Below are 10,829 nucleotides of genomic sequence, written 5' to 3'. Positions count from 1 at the left end.
AGAAGGACAGGTGGGAGTACCTTGATGTGTCTATCCCTGGATCTTCTCTAGCATTCTCTCTTGGCTGGATTTTATTCTTTAAAACTATATCGATGACCTCTTTCTTCATTGCGTAGTGGATATGACACATGTTGGCCACATTACTTTCCTTAATTAAGCTCACTTGCATCTTTGTGAAGGGCGTAAGGTAGACATTTCAGATGTTATATGGCTCCATCTATGTGAGAGGATGTTGTAGATGTGTAAGAGCTTCATCAATTTGTTCGCATCAAAGACATGACAAGTAGCATTGTATTCGTAAATGGTGAAGAGTTTAGCATCCGTACTTATATTAATGATAGAAGATGAAGCCATTAGAGTTCCAAGCATGGGCATTGAGGGTCGGTTAAAGAGCTTTGGAATTTAACGCAAGAGCTTGGGATCATTGTGGTGTAGACGTTGGGGGATGTTGAGAGAGTCGTGGTGGAGAATCGCTGTAGAAGTGGTAGATGGAGATTTTGAGAATGGAGTTTTCGTTAAACTATGGTAGAAAATGGAGATGAAAAGAAAGGGAGGGCTAGAGCACAGCCATCGATTGCCGACCTATGGAATAGAAAAGAGAGGGAGGAAGAAGCATGCTGCCGGCCTGTGGAGTAGAAAGAAGGGAGGGCAAAATAACAACCGGCCTGTGGAATAGAAAAAGGAGGGGTTAAAAGTACAGTCATCTTCTTTTGGCAGGAAGAAGACAGTTGGATGGAGGGAAGGAATTAGGATATGTGGTAGTTGCCCATTTATAAGGGTATAAAAGTAATTTTATTTTTATAGGTAGTTATTTTTATATTTGAGATGGGGAGTTGCTTTTCTATTAAACTCATGGAGAGTTTTTTTTATGTTTAAACTCAACGAAGTATTTTTTACTAAATTCTTCTTACATAAACACTATTGAATTTAAATATTTTTAAATTAATTATATAAATATTAAAAAATATATTTTTTATCATAAATAAATTTTAGCATATTGTGGTATAAAAATAAATATATTAATTATTAATAAATTTTGTTAGATTTATTGATAATTAGTCAATTTATATTAATTATTTATCAATAGCTAATAGTTATCAATAAATATATTAATGTATTAATATATTATTTATAATCAATATATAAATATATTTTAATATATTAATATAATATCGATTAATTAATATTAAATATATAATATAATTAGTATAATATTAATATAATATAAATAAAGATATTTTCTTCAAAAAAATGATATTTTCATGTAATCTCGATAATTCAGTGTTGTAGAATAAATATAATATTTATTTTTTTAATCAAATATAATAATTTAATATAGAATTTTTTTCTCAATATCAGATTTTTTTTTTTTTCATGGAAAAATAGCGAGGCTGTTAACGGCTGGTTTTTCCCGTCGTTCGCTTTAATTTAGGCCATATGGGTATGGAATCCGAAGTTGCTTCCGCTCCGTGGGTTGCTGCATAACTTCTTTCCACGCATTGGCCTCTAGTTCCGTAGTTTCACCACGCTGATGACAAAGAAACAGAAACTAAGATGATTACTTGCTCGTGGATGCTCATGTCATCTACCTACTCCAATCTAATTTAATTTTATCGGTCAGGCCGTAAAAGAAAGCGAAGCCGATCGGCGGTGGGGACTCTGCTGCTGAATTGCGGAATCAGCAGCGGCGTCGGCAGCGGACAAAAGAAAAGGCGAAGGAAAGGAGAAGAAGATTTTGGAGGGGCCGCGATGGGGGACGGGGCAAGCAGCAGCCGCAGCAATAACGATAGCAATAGCAGCAGCGGAAACGTCGGAGGAAGAGGGGAGACGGTGGTGATCGATCATGGGAGGAGGCGCACCTCCTGCGGCTACTGCAGATCCACCGGATACACCAGCATCTCCCACGGTTTGGGTTTCGCCCCATTTATCCCCACAAACCCCTCTTTCATGCTTTAATTAATTAGGGTTCTTGATGTCTTTTCTGACGAGCGATCCCCCAGCTCAGTTGGCCTGATTTTAAACAATTCGTTAGTTTTTGATGGTGTTGTCGCGGAAGTTTATTTTGATTCGACTCCCTTCTTAGATTGATCGGTTCATGATCTGCCGACCCTTCCCACCTTTTCTTTCTTTTTTTTTTTTCCTTTTGTTTTTCCCCTTGATTAAACCTGTGATTTTCCTAGATTGGATGATGGGTTCAGTTCTTACTGCTTGTGAGCAAGTTCCTTTCCCCTTTCTCATCTCCCGAATTTCCTGCTCCGGTTTTTTTCCCGACAAATCTTGGCTGAGCATTTGTGCACGGCAGTTCATATTCCACTTACAGATGCAGATTTCGACAATCCAGATTCCTGAACAAGGTTTCTGGTGCCCAACGCGTATGTCTGGTCTATTAGATTCCATTCAAATGGAACAAGTACCTACAATTTCTCAACTTGTTTTAGGCTACTTTTCTTTTGAGTTCCAGACCATGAGTGATCTTCTACTCTCATAGATAAGGCCAGTGTCTAGCTCATAATGATGCAAAGCTGTTCCTAGATTCCTACTTTCATATCTCCGAGAATGCGTGAGATGTCATCCGTCTGAGTCCTTAAAACTAATTGTCAGGAGTGAGGTCCAACTGATTCCCAAACTTCACACGGCTGCTGTCACTAGAATAGTATAGGAGCCAGCTCTTGCATTTTATCCTTTTTGTCCTTCGGCTCCCCCACAATGCTTGTATATGTGGTCTCATGGACAAATCTACAATTGAGTTTTCAAGGATATTTTATTGTTCATTGCTTTTGATCTGGAGATTAGGCAACCTTTTTACATCTTATTTATGACATTTTCAATCTTGCTATTTTTAGTGCCTCTATTGGTGACTTGAAAAAGCTTAGGAGAACGGTTATGTTTTTTCAAAAGGGATGTAAGATATCTTCTTCAGATCCTCTCAGTTTCCATTAAAAATTGATAGCAACGGTCTACCTGGGAGTTTTGAACTCTCTTTCTTGCATGTTAGGTTATTGTTCTCTTCCTATGTCATCTGCTAAAGAATATTTCTTCTTGCAATCACTCAGTTGAGGAAGATTAATGAATGATCTTGAAATATTTTTAAGAAGATGATAATAGCAATAGAACTTTGTTGGCTGGGAGTTTGTTTGTGCTCTTAAGTGTTTTAAAATTGAAACTTGACAGCAGAGATCATGAAATTATTATATTTAATCCATTTACTCCCTCTTGTTTCATAATTGTGAACAGCATAAGTGACATCCATTGAAGCTAAGGTCAATCAACATGGCTCCTTTAGCTCACTTGCCAAGCAAACTGCATATCCATTTTTCAAATTGATATGCCTTTTGCGTGGTAAGTAAGCTAACCCATGTCATTCTCTTCTTTCTTCTTGGGAGGAAATAAGCCATTTTTGACATAAATCTCTTAACTAACTTAATTCAATTTTGACATAAATCTCTTAATTAATTTAATCCAATTTTGACATAAATCTCTTAATTAACTTGATCCAATTTTGACATAAATCTCTTAATTAACTTTTTCTACTTCTGTTTTTGTTGATAAAAGTTCGATATGGATGATGCTTTTAAGTGCATGATTAAGTATGTTCTCCATTATTTGAATGCATTCAGCATGCATGTATCATAAAATAGGTGTTTAAATTGGATTTGTTCAAATAAGTGATTAATTGCCAGTCTTGTCTGGAAATGGACAACTTGTTTTCTTGGAAGTAGCATGTGACAAGAATGGATGCAATATAATGTCCTATTCTTGTGATTGCCTAAACCGGTTGCTTGTATATTGTGTCTACATAATTTTATGATTTATAACTTCTGGCGAAGAGGAAATTTCTTTGCACAGCATCACACAGGGGTAGGGTTTTCTTTCATTTGATGCAGGCTGGTTCCGCATTCTGGCAATGGATTTTATAATTAATGGAACCTTGCTACATGCAATTGTTAACGGTGGTGATAAGCAATTCAAAGCACAAATTTCTCCTCTTTTTTCATTTTCCTTTGTTTTTCTTTCATAATAATCATATATATCGCATAACTTATTGGCATGGCTCCTTCTCATTCAGTTTTTGTTTTCAGATCCATTGATGGATCTTCTATTAAAGATCTCATGTTTGTGATTTTTATGCAGGTTTATGGGCTAATAGTATTACTGCTGATGACTACCAAGGTCTGTGACTTCACGTATTCAGTAACATATTTTAGTTTTTCATACACTAACAATGGAACCATTGCTGCATTCAGAATTTCCAGAAGTGTAGATGGTGTTAGCTAAGATATACAAAATTGGATTTGGTCATTATGTAAGAACAAACTCTTTTTGAAAATATAGAACACGACAGAACTCCAATAGTTATTTTAAAGTTATATTGTGGTCAACTTGTATTTATTATCTTCCATGAAGAAATGGTGCAATCAGAAATTAAATGACAATATGTAGATGCTCTGCTGAGTGACTTCCAACAACAGCAAAAATTGTAGATTTTTGATTCCATTCTGTTGTCTTCATACAAATTTCAATAATAATTAAGATAAAAATAATGTAAAGCTATGCTTGGTCAGTTGTGAAGCAATATTGCTTTGCATACAAAATAAATCCATTACCATGTATAAATGTCTTATTGCAACAATTTGGAGTGATTCATATGAGTCCTGTACATTTGCCTCATGGTAGTAGCATTATTCCAACCACAAGGGACTCCTTCACTTGCTTTCATAAGCCATCAAAAACTTACTCCCGCTTTCTCACCTAGTGCCCTATCTGGTTTCCGTTGCCACATGATTAACAATTTCAGAAAGTCTACCCACGTGCCGATATCCTATATTTGCAACAAATTTGTCTCAGCATAGTCAACTTTCTATTGCCATCTTATACATGTAATGGATCCTTATTGCTTAAGATCACATCTATTAAACATTGCTTGTTCATCTTGTTTGATTCACTAACTGCATATTTATACTTTGCCCTGCCTACATATGCTACTTGTCCATCTCAATTTCCCCATCTTCAAGTTGTAGCATATGAGAATCAGCCTTATTCCAAAAAATTGGAAATTGTAACACCTTATATCTTTTTCACTGCTAAATTGGAGTCTTATCTGGCCTATTTTCTTCACAGGGTTCTGTTATATATCCACATAAATAGCATTTATAAGAGAACACCTCTAATTAGATGTGGATTTCTTTTTTTTTCTTACAAAGATCCCTTCCCTACAATCAATGCTCTTGTTATGTACTCCCACCATCTTTTTTGGGGGATTAGCAATTTCGTTTGTCTTCTCATTGTGGCTAACCTGTTGGCAGAGCTTCTTGACCGTGGTTGGAGGAGATCTGGCTGTTTTCTTTACAAGCCTGATATGGAAAGGACGTGCTGCCCATCTTATACCATTCGTTTGAAGGCAAGTGATTTTATTCTTTCCAAAGAGCAAGTTCGTGTACATAAAAAAATGCAAAGGTATTTTTCTTGAGCCTTTTCCTTTTTCTTGATCATTTTCCTTCGATAATCTAAATGATAGTTCCTTGGATGATTATTTAAGACCCGCCAATGTTATAGATAAATATTAAAGTGATTGGTCCAACTTCTATGAGGTATGCTTAAGGGCTGACAAGAACTTGATCTGTAGGTTTTCAGATGGTGTCATGGACATGAAGAAACCTGATCAGTCAAAAGGCAAGCCAAATTCTTCAATGTGCACATTCAACCTGACAGAAAATGAGTCTTTGGCAGCAGTGTCAGCATCATCAGGGAAAGAATCTCCAGCTGATATATGTGAAAAGACATGCAAAGATGAATTTATCCTTCTTTTGTCAAACAAAATAGATGATGCTGTAAGATTGTGCTTTGGAGGTGATGAATTTCCTACTACAGCCCAGCTTCCTAAAGCTGTTGTGAAAAAGGTCACCCCTCAAGTGAAAAAGAAGCTAATGGAAACATCAGAAGATTTATTGTACACAAGCAGCATATGTTTTCAGATAGCAGCAGTTTTCAGACGTTTAAAATCAACAGAAAAAAATATGACCGACACAAGTTTGTCATCAGATGCAGAATTAGCAGACATATCACCAAAGGTTATTGCAGAAAAGTTGGCATGTTTGATGAAACAGCATGGTGAACTTTCTGACGTGTTATCAAAAGCTTGCAATGGCCACCTTAATTTCTATTCTGCAACCAAAAAGACTAGCGAGCTTACCAGTGATGCACGTAAACAAGCTCCAAAGATTGGAGGTAATTCGAAACGAAGTTTGACTGACAATACTAAAGTTCTAACTTATAAGAAGAGAAAGCTAGAGATACGTATGAAAAGATCAAGTTTCGATCCAGAAGAATTTGAGCTATACAGAAGGTACCAGATTAAGGTGCACGATGATAAACCAGAGAAAGTCACAGAAAGCTCTTATAGAAGATTTCTAGTGGATACTCCTATTGTATTTATTCCACCATGCAGTGGTGATAAGACAGTTCCAGCTCATGGCTATGGCTCTTTCCATCAGCAATACGTGATTGATGGGAAGCTTATTGCAGTTGGTGTGGTGGATATACTTCCAAGGTGTTTGTCAAGCAAGTATTTGTTTTGGGACCCTGACTTTGCTTTTCTGTCACTTGGAAAGTATTCAGCTTTGCAGGAAATAAATTGGGTAAAGGAGACCCAGGTCCATTGCCCTAGCATTCAGTATTATTATCTCGGCTATTACATTCACTCCTGCCGCAAAATGAGATACAAAGCAGCATATCATCCATCTGAACTTCTCTGTCCACTTCGTTATGAGTATGTTCTTCATTAAATTGAGATACCACATCAAGATATTCTTGGAAAATTTAGTGTTAGGTGTAGAAATAAGGACGTGATACTAATAGCATGCATAATCATATATCTCTTCCTGTGAATACTGTGGTTTTTAAAAGCTTGCATCGGGGCATAAAAAGCTATTCCTTGAGGTAAGGCAGTCAGAGAACACCTCAAGGCTTCAATTTTGGAATTAGTGTTTACATCTTACCCATTTCAAAGTTGTGTTGTCTCTTCATTGTTTTGAGGTAGAGAAATGCATGTGCCTTATTAGATTCTCTTATATGGTATTCCTTTATAGCTAAAAGAATAATCAAAATCCTTATATCTTTGAAAGTTGACTTGTTTAATTTGTTTACTTTCTCTGTACTTAGTTTTGAAATTTTTAACCATATTAGTTGTGGCCTTCCACTCCCTAACCTTTGTAAAAGCAAGTGGGGCAACTCAAAGGCTACTACAAAATATTATGATGATATCTGTTATTATCTGTATGGAATATATGAGCCTTAGTTCTGGAACCACTCCAGACTTAATCCTCTTCATTTTAGGTTGAACGCTAGGCCTCCACCTTCAGCCTTTTAAGGCTGGTTCATGCACATGCCACCAAAGAGAGTAAAAGGTGGGTGAGGATCACAAAAAAGTGAAAACCTTGAAAGGTGCTTGGATTTCCTATTGCTTAATAGCGTGTGGTATATGTGACGTATGGAATTTATCTTTATGAGGTAATAACAAGTGTAGGTTTAATGCTGCATTTTTTTTTTTTTTTGGTTTGGTTTGCTTGGTGCTACTTAAGTTGAACATATATAGGCTGATGTTAGTTTGTCCATCATGCTGAAAAACTTCTGTGATCATAGATGTATCTCTCATTTTGCTGGTTATGATAGTGCATGTTTTAGTGTTTTCTTAGCTGAAGGTTGTGTATTAAGGCTGTATTTTGCAGGTGGGTGCCATTTGATATTGCAAGTGCATGTTTTATGTGTCCTCTTAGATGAAGGTTGTGTATTAAGGCTGTATTTTGCAGGTGGGTGCCATTTGATATTGCAAGACCTTTACTTGACAAAAAGTCATATGTTGTCCTATCTGATTTTGTGGCTCTGCAAGATCAACCAACACCACCTCAGGATGCTGATAGTATTACCAGACAGTTAGACTCTTGTCCTGATCATGATGGCTCAGGTGAAGCTTCCAGCAATGAAGATGAGATTATTGACATTGATTTTGAAGATTCAGATACGGGGTTAGATGATGAATCGGGCTCAGAAGCTATAAGTGCATCAGTTACCAGTGATTCTATAGCTCCTGATGTTGGCAATATTCTGATTGATTTAAATGGTTCACGTGTGAAATTCAAGGTGAGTGTCAACTGCTTTTTGCATTCTTTCCGATTGCTTTTTTGTGTGCACATGAAAAAAATGTTAGGTCCATTCTGTTTATAGTTCTCTCTGTGTTGATGGAACCAGAATTTGAGTATTGACATCTTGAGAACAACAAAGCCATTTGTTTTAGGCATAGTTATAAAAACCAGACTACTGATCTGACCAGGGGTCTAAGTAACCTGCTCAGTGATCCAATCACTGGGAAAATCAGCCTAAGCAGGTTATAATTTAAAATATTTTTAAGAATCAAAATTATTTAAAAATAGATATAATGTTTGAAAAATATGAATAATTAGTAATATATCTTGTAAATAAAATACTGTCCTTTAAATGACATTTGTCTATATTTTGTAGTACTCTTTGGTTACAGCTTAAATAGAAAATAATCATGAATCATCCCCTATTCTTTGAAAAAAAAAAAGTATATATAATATGTAAAAATATGAGAACTTATCAGTATGTGTGATATAATTCTAAAAATATCCAGAATAGAAAATAAGCTATGTTTATTTTTTGGTTTCATATCAAAGAGAAGAATTATTTTTAAAGTAAACTGTAGAACTTATTTGTATGTTTAATTACTTTAAATAGTAATGTTTTGAAAATATTTAAAAGAATAAAATAACGTGTATTTATCTTTTGATTTTATATCAAACTGAAAAAGAATTATTTCTTCAATGAGAATTGTGGAACTTATTCATATTTTAAACAGTAATATTCTGAAAATAGTTAAAATAATAAAGTATATTTATTTTTTGATCTTGAATAAAAGAGGAGAGATTAATTTTTTGATGTTGATTATTAAAATATGATAGTATGCTTGGAATATGTCTGACATGTAGATACAGAAGTGTCAAATGAAGCAACTTGGAATTGTATCTTGATGGTTGGGTGGCTTGTATGCTAGTCTACGGTCATAGGTTCAAATCCTTGTATGGGCCTTTGCAAACCATGGTTAAACCTGGTTTCTGCTTCAACTGCCGGTCCACTGTTTATAATTATAATTTTAGGATGAAGATTCCCATGGGGTTGTGTTTTCACCTAGTAATATTAAATAAATTGGAGAAAGCAATTAGAAGCTATTTCTAGATGTATAGATCATAACCATGCTGTGGTAGGAGTCGGCATTTTTTCTTGGGATGGTTGAGGCATTGCATAATTAGAAGCTTGATTGAAGACAGCCCAAAAGCTGAGCGGAAAGAGAGAGATCTAATGGCAAACATTTACCCTCTTATGTTATAATCTTTCTTAAGCCGCTAGAAGTGGCGGCAGGTTGAGATTGGAGCCCACCTGCAAGGTAGAGGTCGAAAATTGTAGAAAGCAAACTGATGTTGACCATATACAACCTTAGATGTAATCAAGATTCTGTAATTTTGGTAGCACGCTAAGAAAGGGATAATGGTTTTTGTCAGTATCTGCCATGCTTTCTGATTCATAAATAAAGTTGGCTTAATCTGTCTTTTTGCTTTTATTAGGACCTTCAGCGAGTATTTGGCCCAATAGAGGAGCGGCATCTTGCTGAGCTGGAAATGCAGCTGCACAGATACGTGAAAGTCGTGGGCAAGGAGCTTGCTGATCATGTGATTTATGCCCTTTGGTAGTTATTTTGTGATATACAGATCAACTTTTGCTGAAACTTATCATCACGGCCATTGTTGAAACTTTTTTCAGCCTTCTGTTAAGTGGTGATATTTTTGTGGAAACAAAGCCATCAAAAAAGCACTGAAAGTTGTTTTATGAGAATTGGAACGTGCCTCTCTTTTCAGTGATTTTTTAGACCATTCTATACACAAAAGAAATGGTTTCCATCATTTAGAAGTTTTGGTTCCGACTGTATATGATTTTAATGAAAAGAGGATTCAATTACTGCAGGTCTCATCCAGGATAATAAAATCTGACATGGATCTGCCAACCGGCATAGAGCCATCTGAATAAAATTTATTTTTCAGACCAGTTAATTCTATGTTGACTGGAAGTCATTCCGGTTATAAAGGTGCGTTTGGGTTTAGCCCTCCCACTAGATGGGGTAATCCCGTTGGAAATTAACCAGCTTCCAGACCTAATGTAATTAATAACTCTATCATGTTTTTATACGATAATTTTTATAAAAATATTTTATACTGAGAGCATTTCCTAATATGAAATGATGTTTTAGTTCTTTGTCGTTAATTACTTCATCACTATCATATCATTAAATCGTTAAATGTATTGTGATTATGATGATATTGGTGAAGTTAATTTTTTTTTATTTGTGAATTTTGAATATCATAATATGCTTTATTTTTTAGTTATATATTTGATGGAAGAGGGGAAATTTAAATGAGTGGACAGGTAGGTATAGATTTATTTTAAATAAATAGATTTGGCATGCATTCATATTTTTTAATCTGAGTATGAATGGATAATGTAATAGTTTGAGAGAGTTTTTTTATTTTGACCCTAATATGGTTCAATTAGATCTGAACCCTTCTCTCCACCTCCTCCAATCCATGTTATAGCCTAACTTTTGCGCAATCTGGTTTTCAAATATAATTATTGTGGTGTTACCAAAAAAATATATATATAATTATTGTGGACACCTAACGATTCTACTAGTGGATTTTTAATTTTAATGGTTAATATTTGATGTTATGTATTGCTGGGATTCGTGCATCACTTGTATCCTAACT

At 35.2% G+C, this 10,829-nt stretch overlaps 1 protein-coding gene across 1 annotated transcript; it reads left to right on the top strand.

Annotated features, from left to right (window-relative positions):
* The first annotated feature begins 1,442 nt into the window (after positions 1–1,442).
* Positions 1,443–9,903, top strand: LOC105032579 (arginyl-tRNA--protein transferase 2). The gene is made up of 6 exons (XM_010907049.4): positions 1,443–1,906; positions 4,132–4,170; positions 5,304–5,454; positions 5,624–6,766; positions 7,806–8,136; positions 9,636–9,903. The coding sequence occupies exons 1-6, from the start codon at positions 1,750–1,752 to the stop codon at positions 9,759–9,761; spliced, it is 1,947 nt and encodes a 648-aa protein (XP_010905351.1). The 5' UTR covers positions 1,443–1,749; the 3' UTR covers positions 9,762–9,903.
* Positions 9,904–10,829: the final 926 nt, after the last annotated feature.

The sequence above is a fragment of the Elaeis guineensis genome, chromosome 5 (genome assembly GCF_000442705.2).
Source record: "Elaeis guineensis isolate ETL-2024a chromosome 5, EG11, whole genome shotgun sequence".
NCBI classification, from domain to species: Eukaryota; Viridiplantae; Streptophyta; class Magnoliopsida; order Arecales; family Arecaceae; genus Elaeis; species Elaeis guineensis.
This window is presented reverse-complemented; position numbering and strand designations above follow the sequence as displayed.

Coding starts and splice junctions, on each gene's coding strand:
- LOC105032579 (XM_010907049.4), top strand. CDS start 1,750: ATGGGGGACGGGGCAAGCAGCAGCCGCAGCAATAACGATAGCAATAGC. Junction 4,171..5,303: donor TACTGCTGATGACTACCAAG/GTCTGTGACTTC, acceptor ACCTGTTGGCAG/AGCTTCTTGACCGTGGTTGG. Junction 6,767..7,805: donor CTCTGTCCACTTCGTTATGA/GTATGTTCTTCA, acceptor TGTATTTTGCAG/GTGGGTGCCATTTGATATTG.